The sequence below is a fragment of the Patiria miniata genome, unplaced genomic scaffold, assembly GCF_015706575.1.
Source record: "Patiria miniata isolate m_02_andy unplaced genomic scaffold, ASM1570657v1 HiC_scaffold_7, whole genome shotgun sequence".
In the NCBI taxonomy this organism is placed as follows: domain Eukaryota; kingdom Metazoa; phylum Echinodermata; class Asteroidea; order Valvatida; family Asterinidae; genus Patiria; species Patiria miniata.
In genome coordinates, this window is record NW_024037074.1 from 43,392,003 (window position 1) to 43,415,177 (window position 23,175).

Sequence of the window (23,175 nt, forward strand, 5' to 3'; positions counted from 1 at the left end):
TTATTCGATTTCTATCGCATCAATGACCCTATGGCGATTTTACGAGCTACTTTTTCGATATTGGTCACCCCCTTTTACTATTTAGTCACGCCCACAAGGAAAAATCCATATAAAGTTTCTTGCCACTTGAGGGCGCTCTCTACAGCTCCAGAGACGTGATCGCAAAACGAAAAGCAAGCGTAGACTAGAACTTCCTCGGAGGAAATCAACGTTTTTCGAAAATCAACCAATCTTCCTTCACGATGTCTGTCTTTGTGCGAATGTTTAGTGGACGTACGCTGTGTTTACAAGAAGATATCTGTGGTAACAACGGAGAAAAGTTGACACAGAGAATCAGCGAATTAGAAGTACGTTCTCGATCGGGCTCCGTTGCGTTGCCTTTGTCATGTTTGTTACTTTTTTAGTGTTTGCTTTGGGAATGTTTCTTTGCTTGCTTTAAACGGTATTGCATTCCATTACTAGTTTCAAGTTGTGGGGGGAAAAGAGGCGGAAAAACGGAAAAGTTCTTAATATTTTATTTCTCAACTTCCTCAATTAATTTTGTTTAATGCCATAGGCATGTTAGGCCTTAGCCCCATAAATGTGGCCTATTTACTGGACTGCCTCCGTAAACATAGGCCACACATCCACATGTACAAAAATCGTGTCGACTTTGCCAAATTTTGATTTTCACATTTAGGCTTAGTTTGTAGGGTTTTTTTGCTTTAGAAGCATACTCACCAATTATAGGCTAATCAGAAAGTGCTGCCTTTTTCAGATGTATATTTTTCGTGAAATTTCCAGATTCATTTTTACACGTTTGCGTATCAAAATTTCAACATGAAATTTCACAAAAATTAGACATCTGAAAAAGGCAGCACTTTCTGACTAGCCTATAAAGAGGGTGAGTATGCTTCTAAAGCAAAATAATCCTACAAACTAAGCCTAAATGTGAAAATCAAAATTTTGCAAAGTCGACACGATTTTTGTACATGTGGATGTGTGGCCTATGTTTACGGAGGCAGTCCAGTAAATAGGCCGCATTTATGGGGCAAGATAGGCCTATGGATTAGGCGAAATAAAAAAAAACGAAGTGGCTATCGTTACGGCAGCCGTTGTTTAGCGCCCTCTACGATACTTTTTAAAAAAAGGAGGCGGCCTTCAAAAAGGAAGCGGGTGGGGACGCTAAACATGTTTGTTTTTTTTATTTCGCCAATTATTATGTTGAAGAAAAAAGTGAATTCATACTTCATTCAATTTAAATTTGAGCACATGTAGGCCCAGACTGGGACCGTGAGTGCATAAAATCGTGCAAAATTACTACCGACGTTTTTTTACTCACCATTAGGCTAATTAATGCCCACACAACACATACATCAAAATGATAAAGTTGCAAGCATGTCATCTGCGAAATTTGAGACCTTAAATCCAATTTTAAGGCAAGTTTTTGGCCGTTCAAAAACCATCCACGTCAATCTCCATGCTCTGGAAATGGGTGTGTGATTCCCAATGTATTCTGGGTAGGTGTAGGAAGTGCCCTGCAGCTTACTTGTTTTTTAATTGATAGCCAAATGAACACAGCGCCCTCTGTTAAAAAATGAAACATTCTACATTCACTCAGATCAACAAGAGGGCGCTGCTTTATCTACAAGATGAAAATGTTCTAGCTAAGGAGTTTTTTTGCACAATGCATTGCAGTACACATCAACGTGATGTCTCACGTTTGGATTTCGATAACTCTCTGCAAAATTAGAATTAAAAGCTGAATTTTTGGTGATGCAATGCTCACAACAGCAACTTTGCGAGGCAGAAGTTTCGGGGATTATTGAGGAAACTGTAGTGAATAAGAAGCTTGCAAATTTGATTCACACTGGTTTTATTATGCAGCACAAACTTTTGCAAGATATGGATACCTTAAGTTTTGGGACTCTCATACACAGTATTGAGAGTCCCAAATTTTCGGACTAATGTAGGCCCTATGATGTAATCGCTTTCTGATGGGTCATTGCATGGAAAAAAAATGTGATGTCCATGTATGGAATTCTTTCCAAAATGAATGTGCAACTGGAAAGAATGTAGTATCCAGACACCACTTCTTTGGTTGTGTCCAAAATCTATGGAGAGTCGAGTGCATTTACAAATTATTTTCTAACAAAATTGGAAATGTTTCTGAGTCCCAGAGATAGAGACATGTCTTTTCAACATTTTTGCAATGGCTGACCTTCATTGAGATAATATATGTGACCCGCTCTGCAAAAAATGAGTCTGTTGTAGCAAAACTCACATTTTGAGTTAACTATATTAAAGTTATAGTCCATCATTTGTTATTTGTGCATTTTGTTCGTTTGAAGCAACAAAAGTGCTCAAAATCTAAAGAAGGGTACTGAACAACTAACCTGATAAAGTTTCAGCTCAGCTTCAGCTGTATATTCTGAGAAAAACAGCATTCTAGGATCTCAATTTCAAATCAAAAGTTGCTGAATCATGTTTTGAATTGCGCCTGAATTCAGCGTCCGAGACACGTTCTCGCTGAGCCGAATGCAGCTACGCGATGTCGCGCACTGATCTGACGAATTATAGCAACCGGGGGTGCGTGTGCGTCGTGCCAATGCTTGCGCTTCGCCGAATAACAAAACGAACTACCAATTTAAATTTTCCTACGGTGCGTCTTAAGAAGCACCGTTGGAAAGGCCTTCTTTCGTTGATTACTTCAAAATGACAGCTTGCCAGAAAGAATAATTTCACAGGGAGTTTAGTTCCCTTACTATCTTTCAACCAAGTATGTTTTTCAACAATAATTACACCAGCTACTTTTCGGATAGCTGCAAATGATGGACTATAGCTTTAATGAAATGGGAATGAAATAAGCTTTCATTTGGTATGTCATGGACCTCTCTGGGATATTTAGTTGCATTGTTGTGCTTGTTTCATTCTGTCAATTTTTTACGAAGCTAGAAATGTCTCAATGGAGAAAAAAGGGTTTGAAAAATGACAAATATACTGTTAATACAAAAAAAATCATAATTTGTTAATCGTTTTAGTACAATATTTAAATGTCTTTGTAAGACATTTAAACTAAAACTATCAAACAACCAAAATAAAACAAAAACAAAAAATCCAAAGTTTGATAACATTTTCACTGTTTCCATTTCAAAATGACAAAAGCTTGAATTCAAATTATGCGACGTCAGACTCATTTTTGCAGAGCGGGTCACATATGGTGAAAAATTGATGTCAGGATGCAACATTCTTTACACCCTTAAATACCGCACTACTTTTGGCCATTGTGAAATGATTCAAGTGGATAATTCATTGCCTCAGTGCTTTTTCAGTGAAATTTTGGCCATGCTTTTCCTTCAAAAATATATTTATATATTGCTAACATTTGGTCTTGGATAAAATGGATACATGTACATGTATATCCTGATGCCATTTTACAAACGGATAAATAATAAAATGGCAATAAGTGTAATATTTGTTGCCGTAGTTATGATCATCGTTTTTTAATATTCCATTCATTTAAATATTCCACAGGGCATCCCAGCCACGTTCCTGTCGATCTACCATCATGGAAGGAAAGTCAACCAGACTGATGTCATTGAGCCCAGGGAGTGCTATCAAGCCTTGCTGTGCCTCAAGGGAGGCAAAGGGGGTAAGATTAGGGTTTGAACTGAGGTCTATTGTGTAGTGGAATGAGGCTGGCTGTTCCCTGTTCTTCCTTTTCCTCTTCCTTCTAGGAAACCCAATCAAATCCTTTGGTTTTCAGTACTTTAGAGCCACTAATGTTTGATGTTGAGTGGTCTTAGGCTATGTGTCCAAATTACGTTGCTACGGTGGGAAGTAGCACACGTACCCAAGGAATATGGATTTGACCAGTCACCATTTCCATAGGTACTACTAGTAAGTTGGATGCAGTCAAATTTTCGATGTTTTGGAATATACCATTGTTTCAATTTGTTTCTTTATACTCTTGCACACTTTTGAAAGTAGTTTACTAAAAATGAATTCTCAACATGTTATAGAGTAGTGTTTTAAGATTGTAAAGAATGATGCATGCTATGTACTATACACTTTCAGGTTTTGGGTCCATGTTGCGCATGCTCGGTGCTCAGATTGACAAAACGACCAATCACGATGCTTGCCGGGACCTTAGTGGGCGGAGAATGAGAGATGTCAATAATGAAAAGAAGTAAGTACATGTATTGGCAAAATGTCAAGTGATATGTGTTTTCACTAGTAAATTGTCTTTTTAGGCTTTTACCTTTTTCTTCTTGTCTTTTTTAAAATGCCTTACATCCAAATGATTATCCCACTCTGCACTTCCATTAAACCGCCTTCTTCTGCACTTCACAACCCTTCAAGTTTTGCAAAACCATGTTTGCCGATAGAGTTAACACGCACACTTCAAATTCCTGTGAAGTAATCTTCAGTGGAGTATGGATAACACATAAGCTCAGGGCAAGGAGGCAGATTCAGTCACGCTTCACTGCTCTCCACAGTGCTGTTTTTGGTGCAGTGACTCTCTGTGTGACGCAGTTACTATAACACTTCATATCCCTTCACCTGAAACTGACCTGCCAGTTTTGAAGGGTTTTACATATTGCTCTGAATATTGACTTCCCACTAGGGGGTTAAAGTATTTGTTATTAAAAAAAAAATTCCAAGGCAAAAGAAAACATTGGAGTGAGTCAGTTACATAACTTTACATGATATTTTCCCTACAAATCTACTTTCACCATTACTCAGGGAACTTAGCAACAAATTGGCTATCCCTAATAACAACCTATGTAAGCATTCTATTTGTGTGAGGCTCATTTTGTCGCTACCTGTTTTGATGTATTCTTTTTATTTTTTGTAGACTGAGTGAGTGGATCACGAAGAAGGCAGAGAAGGAACGAGAGAGGGAAGAGAAACGCCGACAGAAGTTGGAGAGACTGAGACACGAACCTAAACACTTTTTTGTAGATCCCAACTATGATAAGCAGAAACAGGAAGTAATCGAGAATCTGGATGACGCCATCACACAAGGTCAGTGGGTAATTTGGTCTGGAAACAGGGTTCCCAGAGTCAAAGAAAAATCTTGGAATTGAAAAACTCTCATGGGAAGTCTTGCAAAATATGAGAATTATGTTATTTTACAATGAGTCATGGATAGTTTAAAGTTGATATCCCAAGAAAAAATTAGCAACAACCCATACGTGATGATGCATAATGGCTGTGGCAGTCTTCCAGTTTGCATTCCATTAAATGTACTTCCTCCTAATGCATGTATGCTCTATACATGTTGCACGTTCAGTGCACCATCCTGATGCTTGTGTGGTGGTCAGTGGTCTTGTGTCAAACTCGAAGGCTGAAATGGTCATGAAATGCCCTAATTCTGTCCTGGAAAAGTCATGAAAAAAATGACAGAGTTCTTCAAAATCTGGTCTGAAAGATATCTGGCCTGAAAATGCTTGTCAAAAATCATTGACTTCTCAAATTACTTTTCAGGACTGAACTAAATGACTCGAAACGCCTTTCAAATTAATGTTAACAAACGATTTTTGTTTGTATTTTCATGGCAGGAATTCAAGCTGCTGCTTCAGTCAGCTCTGGTGCTTCCTCCTCAGGAATTCAGTCCGTCAAGAGAAAAGCAGAAGCTAGTGATATGAGCAGTAAGAAGAGATCTAAGACATTGTGGTAAGTTATTAATCGATGAATTCATAGAGGTAGTGCACGTTGGGACCAGAGGGACAGGAACAAAACTGACAATGTATCAGGCAGTTAGTGCGTGCATTGTGTACATGAATATATTGTATCAGGGTTCTAAACCAAACTTTGGCAGTTGGAGCATGGCCGATGTGTGTTTACCTCTACTACGTATCCCATCCTCTCCATGGGGCATGCAACCCAGCGGTATACATGCCCATAATCATTTGATGAAATGTTGAAAGTCAAATCGATGTCATACTGACTAGCCATGCACGGTTATTTTGAGAGCTCAAATTTGGCATCCTTCTTGTACACTACTGACAACCTTAACTATAGAGAAACTCACCAACACTGCCTTTTCATAAATGCCTTTCAGTAGCATATTAGGCTTATAGTTAATGCAGCTGATACAAAACAGACCGAAGATGCACTTAGGGAAAGGAAACTCTTGTCATATACATGTCAGTAACTGTATTGATACAAATTGTTTAATCATATAGTGATCAGGCATGCTACCTTTTCTTGGATCAGCTGATTTCCTTGTTTTTCACATCACACTTATGTCATTAAAAAATTAAAAAACACTGTACAAAGTCATGTAAAGATTGCAGTTTCCTCTTTTTTTGGTTACTTCCAAGTTGTATGCCTGAGTGATACAAAAGTTAGAGGTAATATTCAGAAACCTAAACCACAGTCACAAGTACTTAACATCATGTACATACTCATGGATCTCTTTGGTTTGTAACTTATGTACATCTTAGGATGGGAGTGGAGGAAGGCAGTGACAGTGATGATAGTGAAGATGAGGAAGAAGTCAACACACCCACTGCCTCCTCAGATTCATCTACAAGTAGCGACTCATCAAACAGTGGCAGCAGTACTCCTATTGTCTCAAGAGACAGTCCTTCCAGTAGCACGGCCGACCGAGAAGATTCAGAACCTGAAACTAAACTGACTGTGACTGATAAGGAGGGAAGTGGAGATAGCAAGGAGGGTTTGGAGGAAATCAAGACCGAAAATGGAAAGTCTGAAGGTGGGAATTCCTTGTTGAATGTCTTACCTGCACCTACACACAGTGAGAATGGGAACACCGGAGATGGCATCAAGGCTGATGTAGATCAGGTGAGCTGGGTTGGATTTTAAGTTGTTTCATTATGAAGGTCATGACCTCTTTGTCAATGACAGTCAGGTATCCGTGTTTACCAAATCTCGGCTTAATCCCAGCATTGGTTTTGAGCTCCAGTTTCTATTTTAGTCCTTTGACTTGACAGACTCCAGTAAAACATTGGTCCATTTCTTTGCTGTAGAGACATCCAATTCTGTCACACACAAGGCCAATGGTTAGTGTATTTTCACTGGTTTGAATGGGCTGGAGACACTGAAACTAAAAACAAAGACAAAGACAGTAGGATCAAAGTTTATTTTAGAAAAGGACAAGAGTAGGCCTTTGAAGGACACCAGGATTAAAGTAGGACTTTTGTGGGTTCTCAGTAGTAGTTTCAACGATGCTCACCCATGTCCACAGCAACATAAGCCTCATTTGGCATGTTCTGTACTCACAACACTTGTCGCCATCCCTAATTAAACTAGTTGCAGTACTCCTGTGCCCTAGTCCTTCATTGTGTGATTTACATATGACATTTTCCGGAGTTGTGGGACAAAAAAAAAGAGGAAAAAGTAGGAATATCAAGAAAAAAAGGAGGAACAGTTGGAGCAAGGTAAAAAAAAACCTAGGAAAAAGTACAAAAAGTATGAATACTTGAAAGCCTAGAACATATATCCAATGACTTGCTTCTTTGCATATGGGAAGAGGGCGCTATTTAGATTTCTCCTGCAGTGTACACACTACTTTTGTTGAATTCAGTTACATTCAATAATAAGGGAATAAATGTGTGTTCCGGAGGTATTACAACACTCTGTTTAAAACCGGTGTGACTCTGGATGGGTGATAATTACCCGAGGCGAACCCATTCATAAATACCTTTTTGGTCAAAAAACAAATCTTTTCGGTCCAAAAATCAAAACAAGTCAAAAACTAGACATTGTTAACCATTTTGTTCAACAATTTTACTTCATGTTTTACGAAACACCCCTCTGACTATAATATGGAATGCCCCTCGACAATTGCGTGCGCGTCGCGCATTCCACCTCCATGGTCGGGCGTACTGCGTGATGTCGCACAAAACGCAGCTGGGCTGGTGTAGTGTGAATATCGGACTATAAAATAATGATTCACTGTTAGTATTGCGCATGCATACGTGGGGAATTTAAACATTCAACCAGTGAAACGTAAAAGGCACCGGATTTCATGGGAGTCCAAATTTCATGTGACACTGGAAAAGTGTTTAAGACCAGCTAGCCATGTCTTTATCATCCGTTTAAGACTGGCCACGTGACGGGCTCTCTATCAATAGGGATGCGTAAACGGTCTTAGGTATTTATAAATTAATAATCAATAGGGTCTCAAGGGTTAATACTGGTTTAGAACTGTATTCTGTTGGAGGACATTGTTCATCTGCATAGTGAAATTCTGTCATACAGTCAATATTATCATTCACAGATTCTTTTCTATTTTTGTCTAAACTGTCTCCTTTTAAAAAAATTTCAGAAGGAAGAACCGTTCAATTTGGATTCCTACTCATCCGTAGCTGAGCTTGAATCCCTGGGCCTGGACACCCTGAAGTCTGCCCTCATGGAGCGAGGCATGAAGTGTGGTGGTACCCTACAGCAACGAGCAGAGAGATTGTACTCAGTCAAGGGTATCAGCCTTGACCAGATTGACCCTTCACTGCTGGCCAAACAAAACAAGGGCAAGAAAGCTAAAGGAAAGTAATAACCACAGATGTTTGCATTTTAAAGATTTAGTTTAGAAAAGAAAAAAACTGAATGAGGATTAAGGTATTAGCCTTCAGGACTTAACATTTAGGTGCGGGTTTGTTATCTAAGCTGTTCCATTTCTGAATGTCATTTCTGCATTGAGCCATTAACTAAGACCCCTTTACACAGGGCTGCGACCTTTGGGCCTCCCTTGTGCGACCATAAAACTGGCCAGGTCGTCGTTGGGGGCTCAAAGGAGGCTGAATGGTTGCCTAGGTCGTTCAAAGGTGGTACACAGGATGTTCAGACATAGCCATGGACGCCATGGTCGCCGTAAATTTTTGAACATGTTCAAAACAGTCGCACAAAGGTCGCCGAGGAGGTTGGTTGCTCAAAGGTGGCTCAAATGAGGCAGAAGGGAGGCACAAGCATTACCGTGGTTGCAGAATGGATGCACACTGGTTGGCCAATGGTTGCCACGTAATAGATCCGTTCTGTTGCAAATTTTACAGTCAATCTGGGCGATATGCTTCTACCTCCCTGTGCCTCAAGGGTCACCTAGGAGGCCAAAGCATGGCTGAATGGTCGACCAGTGATCGCTGTTATAGTTGCCGTTGGTCACCGATGATGGCATAGAGGAGGCACAGGGGAGGCTCAATGGTTGCCCAAACATTGCTCGGGGGTCGCCTATGTTGCCTATAATCGCATTGGTTGCCATAGGTTGCACAGGGAAAGCACAGGGGAGGCAGGCAAGTGGCTCAGTGGATGCACAGGTCGCTCGTAGTTCGACATGAAAATGCCCGAAAATTGCAGTTTTGGTGGTTCAAGGGAGGCACAAGGATCGCTGTAGAGCAGTTACATAGAAACAGGATTTTCTGGGTTTAGGCGACCATTGAGCGTCATGGCCATTTTTTGGTCACTCATAGGTGGTACAAAGGTCGCAGCCCTGTGTAAAGGGGGCCTAAGGAAGAAAATAAAAGTTGAGTGGACAACTATTCCAAAAATAAGGACATATTTTAGGGAAATCGTTTTGGTTGTAACATTGAAAATGAAAAGGTTTGAATCAGGAACAGACCCATGTTCTCAAAATGTAACAGCATTCCATGTTTTGGATGTTGCCTGATAAATGCATTTCTATATATTTCAATTTAATGACCTCACTTTGTTTTTAAGCAGTTTCTTATTTTTAATTTAAATAACTAGTGTTCTTTTGTTTTTAAACAACTAGTGTTCTTTTGTTCTTTTAAAGGTGGCTATTGTTTTTTTGTTTTTTTGCCATTCCAGTTCAATAACCCTGAGTTTTAAAATTTTAAGATTTTTTTATCATTACCATTTGTAAGATTTTACATGAACGGTGTTTTATGTTGCACATCCCTAGGTGTTTTGGGTTTTTTTCCGTGGGGGGGGGGGGGGGTGTCAAAACAGGATTTGAGCGATATCCACTTACAAAGAACTGATTTCCACAGATGTGCTGTTTGTGGTAACACATATATTGAAATAAAGCAAAAGTCATATTTGAAATTTGCATTTGCATATTTGCAATAAATACTTAAGTTGTCCTCAGCATATATTATTTGATCCAAATACATTTTGGCATTGCATATTGTAATTATGTAACAAAAATTATTGTACAAGAAAATTATCTTTAAAACAAATATTCAATAACTTGAAAGTTACGTTTTTCAAGTTCAAACAATGAGGAATTCATTTCAAAACCCTTTGGAAGTGGAAAAATTGAAATCCCTTTTATCAAAAATTAGAAAGTCATCAAACACAAAAAAGTTTCAATAGTGAACTTTGAGAACTTCAAAAGGAACACAATCAAACAAAACAAACTCTTGTTTCTTTCAAATTGGAGAAACTATTACATTTGAAAGTCATCAAACAATTGAAATAACAAATGAAAACCAAAGTTTCATAACTTAAATACCTGAGATATTTTACAATTCAAATCCTGAGTGAATATTGTTGATCTGTTACAATAAATACGTTAATAAGTTACACTTTAATTTACAAAACACCACTGTTTTGGAGATTCGATTCGCTTTAATACAATTTTGAAACAAGTAAGAAGATTTTCTGCTTTCTCTGTAGTGAAATTAAAAATATAACATCAAACCTCTTATCTTAGAAATATGGTAAGCTTGGGAATAAATGGTGCAAGAGTAAACTTAACTCTATCTTGTGTACATGTGTTACTCTGAAAATGGATATTTCATTATTAATTTCAGTATTAACAAAGGGACCAACAGTGCTATAGTTTTAGACCAGACAGTGATGCCTCAATGCCTCCGAGTCCACATTGCAGCTATTGGGTCAAATAATTTGGGCTTTGGTGGGACACAACATGGCCTTAAGACACTACTAACAAATTGTGTACGCTTTTTGAGATGATATTCTTTTAACTAACTGTCAAAAAACAAATAAAATGTGAAAAATCATGACTTTGATTATCTTCAGGAGAACACGGCATCGGGAATTGTCTCAAATATGTCTGGAAAAAAAAAAATTGAGAACTGAATAAGAATTAATTGCTTTGAGTGAAATTGCAATCATTCTCATAAGTGATAAGTTTCTAGTACATTTCATCTGTTCAGACTTATGACACAGAGGCTACTCAAACGTGTTGGTCTTCTTCCAAAATGACAACTGTGAAAAATGAAACTGTGTTATTGTTTACAAATTTCATACAAAATGCTTTTCAAAATAGCTGATTAAAATGTGATATCAGTAGAGATCTGTGTCCACAGGAAAATTATCAATAAAAAAAAATGAAAATAGATAAAGTAAGGTGAGCAATTGATTGCAGTTATTTTAAATTGATCACAATGGCCTCATTGTCAGACCTAACTCAGAATTTTAAGTAGACAATATGTAGCACCTACCTTGTGGCAAATTCTTAATCTTGTCATAGTCCATCACATTGACAGTGTCGATGTACTGTCTGAATTTGGCTGGTCTGTATGGTGTAGGGCCGAGCTGTGAAAATATGCATTCTGGCAGGCCCACTGCCTTGTCTACGTAGTCAAGCCTCTTCTGTTGTCTGGGGAAGTCCTTCTGGGTTGCACGGTCACATGTCTGTGGCGTGGTCACCTATAAAAAATAGGGAAAAATATGCATTTCTGTCAGTACGAACGCTGGCAGGCAAGGATGCTAGCAGGCACGAGGTACAGGGAGCTCTTGTAAAAGAGTGTGTTAAACTTGATCTGCATATTTTGAATATTCGATCAAGTCCAAATTAGAATAATCAAATACTACATTGTAAATTATTCAAAAATGCACAGCGGTACTAGTGCTGCAGGTGTCATGGAGAAAATTGGTTAATGACACAAGTTTTCAAGTATGTTTGATACTGTCACACAATTTCAAATACACTTGTCACTATCTCAGTCACTTTCCATGCAAGAATTAGGCGTCGGAGCTTTGTTATTAAGTCTTTGTAACTGATACTTACCATTATTTCATCAGATGCATCTTTCTTCAGGAATTTCTTCTTATTAGGCCTGCCAGGAAGATCTCCATTGGGACTGCTCCTCTTCAGCTGAGATTTTGGGGTTGCATGGATGGGATGCTCTGCCTCCTTAGTACCAAGGGTGCTATCATCTGGGTACTGGGTGTTCCGGGGGCTCAACTGATCATGGGTACCATAAACTGGGTTTTCGGCTCCCTGGGGGACACACATATCATCTTTATCAGGAGCTGGGTATTCTGTCTCCTGTTGGCTTTCTATATCGGGACCATTGGGACTACACAGATCATCTGTACCACTGACTGGGTGGAAATCCCCCTGTGGGTTGAACTCATCATGGGTACCCTGAAGTGGGTGTTGGGTACCCTGGACTAGGTTCTGTGCCTCCTGATGACTAGCCCGCATGCTGGGTGTAGCTTGGATGAAACGCAGGGATTTCTTAGCCTCTTGTAATCGATGACAACGCTGATCATCAGTAGCTCTGACTGGATGTTCGGCCCGTTGGCAAGCGTTTTGTTGTGGAGTAGCAATGGATGGGTGTTGAGCTTGACGGTACCTTTGAGTAGCCGGGGCCGGATGCTGAATTGCTTCAGGGTTACTTGTAGCCCTTTGTGTGGCTAAGGCTAGGTGCTTGGTAGCATTGTCACTGAGTTGTGACTCTAGGTTAGCTGGTCTGGTGTCTTCCTGGATGACTTGGGAAAGATGAAGTGGTTGGCTGTTGATGGAGGTTGAGGCCTGCATAGGTATCGGCTGGAGGGAGAGAAAACAAACATTAGCAGTCCCTATTATTGAGCATTAAGTTTCTCCCTTATCCAGCAATGTATATGGACCAATATTTTGGGTAGTTTGTTGACTTTTTCCTTTGCGAGTCTGATCTCCATAGCTGAAAACTGTTTGTTACCTTTTGAGAGGGTTCAATTTCAAACTTATTTCAAAGGGAATTATGATGAATGCTTTTAGGCATTCGATGCCCCATATAGATATGATGGTGTTTGTGCCAATACAGCAGGTCCATAGAAAAGACAATAAGATTTCTTTACCAAACACAGTTCGATTCATGTGAACAATTATATGTTAAGTGATTGCGGTCACTGTCATTTGGAACACTGGTTGGCTCAGCTTATTTGTAGACACATATCCTGGTTTTTTTATATTTTGGATCATGAAACTTTAATTTTTGAGCTTCTACCTCAAAGTCCATTAGTTCCTGTGTACTCTGACCAGCAGCAGTAATTGTTTCTTCCTCTTCTGCCTCACGATCAGTCACTACAGCTGTAGTCTTGGATTCAGTCTGGTGGTTGGATGGCTGAGTGATCACGTCATCATCACTACAGGAGGGAAGATCCACTGATGAAACATCAAACTGCAAACAATTGAAAGAGTCAAATAATTTATGAGGGAAACTATAAACATGCAATGCTGTACTGATTGCTGAGGAGTGTATCACTTTTTCGCATCTACATTTGTAGATTGAAAAAAACGCTGTAGTTGCAAAGCATCCTGCACAAGAGTACACAACCCAACCCCACTTGCTGGACTGGAGGGGTATATTGATGAGGTTTATTCAAATTCTGGATGAGAATTCACAAGGGAATCCAGCTCTTTAACCTGTCCATCCTGATAACAAGCTGCAATGTTCAGCTTCAAATTAAGAATATCGATGGTTTTTCAAGCATTCAATTTCTGCCCAAAATGGGCGTTCATCCTGATGACTGGAATCAGCAAGGGTCTCAAAACTTTTAATGTTCCTCTTTGTTTTGGAGCTTGGAACAAAGTAGGCCTACAAGTTGCCAGCTGGGAAGGGCTGTGCCATAGTTGCCATGCTTGTGGGCCAACCATTCCCATGCAGGAACGCTTGTTACTCTGCTCCAAATGTTACTCTGCTCCAAATAAGAACAAAAAAACGGTGAAAAGTTGAAAGCATTTCAAAGTTTTCAGATCCTCCAGCTCCTGACTCACAGACAATGCCAGCATGTGTGCTCCCTTGCTCCTTCTAGAATGTTTCTGTGGTGTGCTGGTCATTCTGGTCCTACCAGTCTGCTGCTTCTCCTGTTTAGACGACTGCTTAGTGTGCTCTTCTATCTTGGAGGCAAATGATGTTCTCCGCTCTCCAGTCATTGTCTCTCTCTGAAATGTTCACCAAAATGGTAGAAAACATAACTAATACTTTAATCATATTGTGTTGGGGCGTTGAGGAAAACAATCACAGTAAACCACAATTTTTAAACTGTACCGATCCATTCAATGATGGTTCAATACACTGTATAAACAAGTGTACCACAATCTCCAAATTAAGGTTCAATAACTACCGAAATGCAACAATATGGTTCAGTAGAAGCAAGCACAACAAAAACAAACATATTTTACTCACAGGTTTTAGTAAAATACAGAGAAACGTTTTGTAATTTATGAAATGATCACAGCTTTCACAGGATCTTACTTTCTTCAAGATGCTGGATGAAAGCGGCAATTCAGGAAGATTCACAATACTCAATGACCTGCTTGGATCCGGCTCAGGGAGGACCTCATGAGCCTTGTTGGAAAGCAGAAACTTGACGTGCTTGTTGCTGCTACTGTCATTTCTTGACAGGTTGCCCTGTAAAAATATTGTCCGGAAGAAATATGGATCAATAACTTGTTCTTGATAAAAATTTCATATTTATGGTATAGTTTGCAAAACATCCTGCCATGTAACATCACCATTATTTGATTGAATGACTGCCAAAGAGATATAGCACTAGATGATCACAAACATATACACGATGTACAGGACGATAACAATGACTTAGGCATTGGCAGTAGTGACATATATGTCATGATGTTGACTTTGATGGTAAAATGGATTATACAGTGATGGATTTGATGATTAGGATGAAACTAATGATTGCGATTGTGATGATTTTCTTTGCTGCCACTGTAATAACAAAAGAATGGTGATAGCTACAAAAAAGTTAGCAACGGTGATAAGTGTAATAAAGTTGACAATGTCAATAATGCTGACATTATTAAAACTATTACGAATATGTGACTGATAAAGAGACACAGATAGCCTGTTTGAAGCATGAAGTCGCACAATAACTTTCATTTTATTAGCATGACAAGCAATTAATGTAGGTAAAACTTACTGCTGAGACCACTGATGTCTTTTTCTGGCTGTTTGATATCATCTTAGTGGCAGCTTTGGGATACTGACCAAATGACAGCCTGGGTGACATCCTAGGTGATGCCCTCTCAATGGTGAAGGCTTTCCTGCCCCTGATGCCCAGGGGTGTGGGCACTGCATAAGAAACATGTTTATCCAGGTTAGTAAGCAACTGGCTCAAAAATCAGAGTGTTCCTGGGGGAAAATGAAAAATCCAGGAACTAATCAGCCGAGGGTTTGCAAAGGGCCTCAGAGCAACTAAGGGTCTAGGGTATATATATCTTTACAATGTATTTGCATAAAGACACCCCTTAAAATACTTATTTCTTTTGTTTTATATAAACTTTTAGGTAAAAACACCATTATTGTGCAACCCGTGAATGTTTCTGTCTCATAATTTCTGAAATATGGGAAAATCCGGACAAAAGAATCCTGAAATCATTAAAAATCCCGACAAATCTCATCCCTGACATTCTCAAAATAGGAATAGGCTTATCTCAGGTAAGCATGAACACATGTACCATCATCCTGACACAGAAGCACTTCGCATTGTTAGGCTGTTTGAAGTCACAACAGCACTTCTCCTCAAGTTTAAGTTGTATGTTTTGAGACATTTTCATATTTGAAAAATGTCTGACCCGAAGACTTTTCATATGTCACAGATCACCGAGAAAATAAAAGCATTATAAAATCATCCTACAGTATGACATTTGTCCAAAAGTTTATACGAACTCCATTTAGGAACTCATGAGAGGCTATCTCATGAGAACCAAGGGGCATTTTTTGTGCATGCACTTATTTGTTTGTGCCTTTTACCGGCACAGAATGAGCACAACCAATTATTAATTGAATATGTACAGATGAATATCATCTTCACACAAAAGGAATGCTCTTGAATGTGGCCGTAGACTTAAAACATGCCTAATTATAACGTGTCCCATTATAATACATTTCATTCTGTTTTGCAGTTTCACCACTTTAGGTAACATTCTGCAAAATAGTGTACTGGGATGAAACCAACAGCTAGGTGTGTAAAGTTCATGAAGTATGAAGCAGAGTGAAGAGAAAGATTTATCTTGTAAGATACCAACTTATAAACTTACAATCATCATCAGAACTGGCTGAGATGCTGTAGACGGATCTAGGAGCAGGGCCTTTTGTCTCAGAAGGAGCAGTGACAGGTCTTAGCTCAGCTAACTTCTGAGTAGATGAGGATTTCATCTTGTCAGCGAGGGTGGTTGAAGTCAGAGACTGCATAACGTCAATGGTTGGCATTGCACAGGCATCACCTATTAAATATTTGCAACCACAACAAAAGAATGGACTTTTTTAGACTGTGTGTGCCGTCAGTTCAAAACTATAAAGACAATGCACAATAAGGCAAACTCTCAAAGATGCCACTTGTTTGAGAAACAAGTGTAAACTGCGTGGGGGAAAATTGGCAAGCCTTGACTGTAAACATTACATAGAACATAGGTGTCTGAATGGACACAGAATTTTAGCTTTGTGTACAAAGTCGTCTCAATAAACAACATAAACTATAATAGAATAACACACATGCTCCTAGGAATAGGACACAACATGGCATTGATTTGCCCTCATTTTATTGCAAATTTGGTTTTATCTCTTGACGCCCCATTTTCTGGATTCAAAGGGATGTACACAGACCTTGTGCAGAACAGCCATCTTAGAGGGAAAGTGTTTTTGTTTGCAATTGCATAGGCATGAATAGACCTTGTCTGACTTGGAATAAAGTCATCTTAAAAGGATGCATGAGGTCTTACTGCAAACAGAAACCTTCATTCCAAATGAATAAGACCAAAACCTTACCTTCTATTGATGATACGTCAGGTATGAATCTTTGATGAAGCATAGTATTTCTCCCTTTACTGGATGGAGTTGATGTCTTCTTGTTGGGGTCCAAATCGCCCCTGGAATTGTCTTCAGTTAAAAAGATAGCATTCCCTTATCGTTTCATGTACTCCAAGTCCCTCCTCCACACTCTCTACATGTTATCAGATAAACCATCCCTATACATCATGATAAAAAGGGTCCAAAGAATCAGCTGCTTTCTCCATTTCAAACTCCGCGATTACCACACATTTCAAACTTCCTTGTCTTATTGTGTGTTGGTTGTATTGAATAATATTATTTAACTGCCTTTACAGCGCACACATAGCAAAAACTGCCCAATTTATTTTAAGTTTCTAATCATGACTACACTTAGCAAAAATAACCATCAGAATAAAATATGACGGTTATAATTAATTTTCATTTAGAAAGTACTGAGGGTAACAACCTTGCATGCAACATTTTCAAATACATCCAACTACCCCTCAAGTCTTTCAATCCACATACGCACCTTTGATGTCGGATATTTCCTCTATTGGTTCATATTGCTGGATGTTAAGAGCTGTCAGACCGTCCACTAAAGTAGAGTTCTTGGTCTTCACGGTCGGCTTCCTGTTGCTCCAAACACTGGAGCGTTTCTTTGGCATTGCTATCACGATCGCCCAAAAATGGAAGTTTTATTGATTAGAAATTCAAAAAAAGATCTCTGTTAATTTTAATTTACTACGAATGTATGCACAAAAGGATTGCTTATGTTTATGGAAGTAATACAGAACCATTCCCCTTGAACTCTGCATATGGTCATTTTAAAAAAGTCTCTAATTCCCTCAACTTATTTTATTACATCTGTATACATTTTTACATCTGCTGAATACCTTGGATGCTATATTCAAGGAATACAGGCATTCATACCATCACCACATCAAAACAATAAGCCAAATCGGATGCTATGAAATTATATGCTATTTTAATTTATAACTTTGTGGAAATAAAAATTCACATTTAAGGAAGATTATGATTGAAAACTTCAGCATGTAACATGTATTTTCTGTTTTTCAATTGGGATATGAGGAAGGTGGCTGAAGGTCTCAATTTCTTTCGTTTTTTGTAGTTTGCAAATAAACTACAAATACAACTGACTAGGTGCATTATAACAATTCTAAAGTTGAACTTTAAAATTGTTACAATGCACCCAGTCATATTCTTTTTTTTGTGGTATATTTGCAAATTTGTAATAAAAAGCTGTATCCTCTGAGAAAAACTGTTTGCTTTTTCCCAGGTTTGTGGCACTGCTAATGATGCTAGCGTCGTGACTTTGGGCGTGATCCCTGGCTACATGGCATACACAGGTTTATGGCTTCAGACTAGCGCCCCTTGAACTATCCAGCCAACGTCAGGCTGGATAGCTTAGTTGGTAGAGCACCGGAACAGCAATCCTGAGGTTGCAGGTTCAAACCCAGCTCGATCGATCCAGTCTATTTCATCATTCAACTTTAATATTATTTTTTTGTTGTGTAAAATTGCTATTGCAGGTCCTTTCATGTACTAGTACAAAATAAGATTGCATCTAAAATCTAGTTGCTTTCCTACATTCTGTTAGTGAACAGACACTGACTGAGGGTCATTTTTGAAGGACATACCTTTTGCAGTGGATACAGTGGTCTTCCTGAGTGTTTTTCGTTCTGATGCCTCAGGTAGAACCAAGTTGGCGACTGTTGGGGTCAGTTGTTGCATCACTCTTGTTGTTCCTATCGGATGGAAATCACAAATTTAATGATTTCAGAAAATATCACCAATGCTGATGGGCATGGTTACTTTACTTTGAATAATTTGCTGACCAGTGTTTTAGAACAGAACAGGCCAATGAACTCCAGTACAAAGGCTGGTTCATACAAACCGGCCAAAAGGAAACAATATTTTTTTCATTTCTATAATCAAATTTGCAGAAAGATACCATGTTTGGGCCAATCCCCGCCCCAGGAATAAAATAGAAAGCTATCAATTAAAATATAAAAGTACCTGGGAAATCCCTGGGTATTTCAATGTCTGAGAATTCCTCTTCCTTGACAGTGGCTGTAGTCATGGAATCATTGTCATCTGTGGCTACATCTGAAATCACCATGGTGGATTCATCAGAGGTCTCTCCTGTGAAAAAAAAAACTTCCTAAATTAATATGCGAAGTGGGCTCCATTAGGCAGAGTAAAAAAAAAAAGAAGCATTCTCGTCCCAAGCTTTTCAAAAAATGAAGGAGGCAGCCCCCATTTTGTCCCCAAAATGGCTGATTTTCTAAGTTTGCGGATGGATTCTTTCATTTTCATGACTCTTTTGTTGATACAAAACTGTGTCCTAAGGAGCTGCCACCCTTTGCTACCATTTTGTTTGAAACAAATAAAAAGACAATGTATTGAAAAATGTGCAAAATGTATTGCGAATGCATGAATGAATTTATTTTAAAGGATGTGGGAGTGAAAAATGAAGGATTGTAAAGGATAAAAGACTGTTACAGGTATTTATTTAGTTGCATCAAAAAACGACTAATCTTTGAGTTGTGGAGTATCAGTCCGTAGAAAAATTGAGCTTTCCTAACCTGATTGTCTGGTGTAAGTGACAGTGCTCATATCATCTTCATCATCAGTTTGTGATCCATACATCTGTGTAGATCTCTGATCAGTCATTGTACTGCTGTAGCTACTGGTAAACACACCTCGGCCCTCCACCATCATAGGGGAATCTTTGCTTCTTTTCTGGATTAAAAAAAAATACACGTTTTCAAAAAAGTAAGTTGATTTTCTCCAAACTGTGAACGGTTTCAATTTGAAAGCTATTTTTTGCGAGTCCTCACTTTAATAGTTCAATCATATTACATGTATAATATGACAAAAGCCTTCTTTTGGGTTGTCTTAAATATATTTTGTTTCAAGAGAACCGTTTGAAATGACTACATCTCCCAAAGTTTGGAAACCCTTACTCCAGAGTTTACTTCCACAAGTGTGTCAATGTTTTTACCTGCAAAAAAGCCATTTACAAAATATCTTTTCTTAGTAACAGTTCCACTATAGGCCTATTCACCATTTTGAGAAAGAAAGATATCAGAAACAAACAATGCTGAAATAAAAAATTGCAAAATCATGCAAATTTGTATCTTACTCTCTTCACCTTTTATGATCATGCATAAAATGAAACGCACTTGACAACATTTTGCTCATATGCACAGAGCATTCAGAGAAAACAATTGAACAGGACACAATAATTCAATTAACTAACCCTGCTGAATCCAATAATATCATAAACCTGTTGGAGCCTGTTGGATTGAGCAGTAAACCTCTTGTACAAATGTTCATATTCAGAGTCGGATTCTGTTGGGTACTGATAAATATCGCCAAGTTGGACTCTGTTGGATCCAGCAGACAACTACAAAAATAGGCACAGTTAGATTCTGTTGGATTGAGCAGGAAGTTACCACTGCACTCTGTTGGATTTAGCAGGGTAGTCCTGAGGAACCCTTAGGGTGTTAGGGTGTTAGGGATAATGACTATACCTGGCTGTGCAAAGGAATGCCCTGTGCACCTGTCTGGATGTCTTGGCTGACAAGCTTCTTTGTGTGATGAGGACCTTTGGGTAGATTACTTATCCTGTCAGGTTTCCTATGTCACGAAGATTAAAAGTAATTGCATTCACTATAAGTATAACCTTTGTCAAATAAAATAACATGGAACTCCTTTATAATTAACTGTTTCAGGCAATGAAACCAAGGATTCTTCCAAAGTGCCCTAGGCACTGTAGCACGGAAGCCTGAAGAAACCGTAGAGAGGAGACAAGAAGAATTACAGTTTTAGAGGTGGGAGGAAAACCCCAGAAGAATAGTCTGGGCAAAACCCACGGAATCAGGTATGGACTCAAAATATTGACCCAGGCGGGATTCAAACCCAGGTCATAGCGTTTGAAGGCGAGGACAGAACAGCTACGCCAACCTGACTCCCTGATACCCCAAACAGATAATTTGAAAACATAGTTACTTCAGTCATTACGGTTGTTAGTCAATAGTGGATTTGACAATTTTCACAAAGAAAAACGGTCAAGACCTGCTCACTAAAAATGAGAATCTACAAACCTGTTGGATGCAGTCCCTTTTGACTCGTCTTTTGCGTCGTTTGTACATTCCTGATCATCGCTTGATACAGATTCTTGGTCTGATTCCTGGATTGAGGCTAGCTGACCTTGTGGCCTTAATTTGGTGCCTACAAATAGAATGAAAACAAAGTAAATGGTAAGAATTGTTAGGATAAGATTTAACCTGGACAGTGTGGTCATTTAATTTACACTCCAAACAACACACCACATAAAACTGAATTCTGATTTCTGACATAATTATCTTCAATCAGACTATGCTTGAACATTTCTTAAAGGAATTAATTTTAAGAGGCTTACTTGTCCACATAAATGGAGAGACAACTCGTTTAGGTGCTGTCTTTCTGGGATGCATCACCTTGATGACATTGCTGATGTTCTTCAATGGGCTGTACGATTTCTTCTTGCTCTGCTTTTTGCTGAAGTGTGTAAACAAAGTGGGGGTGAAAAATAAATTGATTGACTATGCTAAACGTTCTTACTCGCAGCTGAAAAGCTGACTTGCGAAGGACGTGGCTTCAACATGGTTGAGCCAAAGGCATGTAAGGGTGCTCAGACTACCGCCATACGACCCAGAGATCGAAAGTGTTGATTTTTCTGGAGGGAGGAAAACTGGAGAGCCCAGAGAAAAACCCTTGTTGCACAGGAGAGAATTAACGAGCAACTCTACTCACATATGGTCCGAGCCGGGAATCGAACCTGGGCCGCAGTGGTGAGAGTCCACTAGCCACCCATGCCACCCTTCATCAAATCTCCAAAAATCCACAACAGTGCAGTTTTATGTCCCTCTTTTGGCCCATGTAAAATATAAACAGTGGTATCTTTCAAAATAATGTGAAAAGTGTGTAACAGTGCTCTGTTAAATGACCCTACCTTGTTTTCTTGGAAGTGGGAGTTAAGGTGATGAATGATTTTTCATCTTCCTCTTCAGTGTCGAGTTTCTTCTCTACCTCGTTGGAAATCATTTCAACATCAGGGGTCTCTGAGCTAGAGGTATCTGATGATGGTGAGTTAGCTGGAGCCAGGGTTGGTGCAATAGAGTTTGCTGGTTGGATGAAAGGAAATGGTTTGCCTTTGGAGAAGAAACAAATATATTTATTATCAACAAAATAGCACTAATGTTTGAATGTGATGAGGACTGCTGTGGCCTGTGGGTAACTCGACTTCTTTGGTCAGGTTGCTCACTTTTCGGTCTGTTGCTCAACAGAAATGACTTTATACGGATAAGATCAAAGACTGGGTTTTGATTTTTAGTGAAACTTTTGTGGTAGCCTAATTAAGACATAAAATGCAACATGAAAAAAAAGATAGCAATCACTCCCTGTAAATCAGTGGCGGATCCAGGGGATGCGGATGGGGCTACTCGTATACCCGTCAAAGAGGGCGCTGTACAATCTAGCTGGCCATGCTAGCTTAATATCGTTTACTGAAAGAAAGCCGGCGCCTGTGGGGCCGGCTAAACATCGATCCACTAGGCTTATCTTTTAAAAAACAAATTTAAATTGTAAAAAATACTTTTAGTTTTTGGCCTTCTTCTTTAATCTTTAGGCCAGGGGCTAAAGATAATTGTGTTATCAGGGAAAGAAGTTGCCTACCTGTTCGAAGAATAGGTGTTGCACCGCAGGTATTCTTAAAACTCTTTAGAGGATCAGGATCGAATGTTTGGAGTGGCCGAATCTTCGAATACGTTTTCACAAATATGCTCCTCTTCGCTGGGAAAAGTGGATCGGCCATTTTACAAACAAATCAAACCAACCGGTTGGACTCGAAAAGAAATCTCAAGACGTTTTCGAAAAAACAGCAAGCCTCAGTCCGTCTTCAGCCTTCAAAAAGCCTGCGCAATTTTGTTTGTAGTGCCAGTGGAGCTGATCTTCAATATTTCTGTGCATATTTTCAGGACTTCAGTGTTACGTTCTCGTGTTCCTGCTTAACGCTTCACTAGTAATAGTATTTGTAGCATTGACTGCATGCTAGCGCATACATGGCATATGGACTGTAATTTGTATGTTTTTGCAAGATCCAAATGCATTGATTAGCTAGGTACCATTATGTAGAATTTGTAAACCATGAATACTGTCTTGACGTGTTGCAGGAACA

The 23,175-nt window shown here is 39.1% G+C and overlaps 2 protein-coding genes across 4 annotated transcripts; one reads left to right on the top strand and one right to left on the bottom strand.

Annotated features, from left to right (window-relative positions):
* Positions 1–124: 124 nt before the first annotated feature.
* LOC119746473 (replication stress response regulator SDE2-like) lies at positions 125–10,209 on the top strand. The gene is made up of 7 exons (XM_038223436.1): positions 125–347; positions 3,514–3,631; positions 4,057–4,168; positions 4,838–5,007; positions 5,544–5,658; positions 6,432–6,792; positions 8,279–10,209. The coding sequence occupies exons 1-7, from the start codon at positions 243–245 to the stop codon at positions 8,501–8,503; spliced, it is 1,206 nt and encodes a 401-aa protein (XP_038079364.1). The 5' UTR covers positions 125–242; the 3' UTR covers positions 8,504–10,209.
* Positions 10,210–10,936: 727 nt separating this feature from the next.
* LOC119746471 lies at positions 10,937–23,035 on the bottom strand. Of its 3 annotated transcripts, none has more exons than XM_038223435.1 (18): positions 22,674–23,035; positions 21,952–22,150; positions 21,379–21,497; positions 21,062–21,188; positions 20,489–20,594; positions 19,538–19,694; positions 18,969–19,094; positions 18,590–18,697; positions 17,461–17,598; positions 16,929–17,042; positions 16,202–16,387; positions 15,082–15,233; positions 14,397–14,552; positions 13,916–14,083; positions 13,146–13,319; positions 11,942–12,706; positions 11,373–11,580; positions 10,937–10,981 (listed from the first exon to the last, which is right to left on the bottom strand). In XM_038223435.1, exons 1-18 carry the CDS (start codon positions 22,810–22,812, stop codon positions 10,944–10,946), a joined length of 3,180 nt encoding a protein of 1,059 aa, XP_038079363.1. In that variant the 5' UTR covers positions 22,813–23,035; the 3' UTR covers positions 10,937–10,943. The 3 variants fall into 3 exon arrangements, with proteins under 3 accessions (XP_038079363.1, XP_038079362.1, XP_038079361.1); XM_038223434.1 differs by having other exon boundaries at positions 16,929–17,039; positions 18,590–18,699; positions 18,968–19,094; XM_038223433.1 differs by having other exon boundaries at positions 18,590–18,696; positions 18,965–19,094.
* Positions 23,036–23,175: the final 140 nt, after the last annotated feature.

Bases quoted from the DNA above. Each gene is read 5' to 3' on its own strand.
- LOC119746471 (XM_038223433.1), bottom strand. From the start codon at position 22,812: ATGGCCGATCCACTTTTCCCAGCGAAGAGGAGCATATTTGTGAAAACG. The intron at 20,595-21,061 runs GTTTGTAGATTC...TTCGTGACATAG, and splicing joins AAAGGGACTGCATCCAACAG to GAAACCTGACAGGATAAGTA. The intron at 19,695-20,488 runs GTATAGTCATTA...TTTTTAATCCAG, and splicing joins GCATTCCTTTGCACAGCCAG to AAAAGAAGCAAAGATTCCCC.
- LOC119746473 (XM_038223436.1), top strand. From the start codon at position 243: ATGTCTGTCTTTGTGCGAATGTTTAGTGGACGTACGCTGTGTTTACAA. The intron at 348-3,513 runs GTACGTTCTCGA...AATATTCCACAG, and splicing joins AGAGAATCAGCGAATTAGAA to GGCATCCCAGCCACGTTCCT. The intron at 6,793-8,278 runs GTGAGCTGGGTT...AAAAAATTTCAG, and splicing joins TCAAGGCTGATGTAGATCAG to AAGGAAGAACCGTTCAATTT.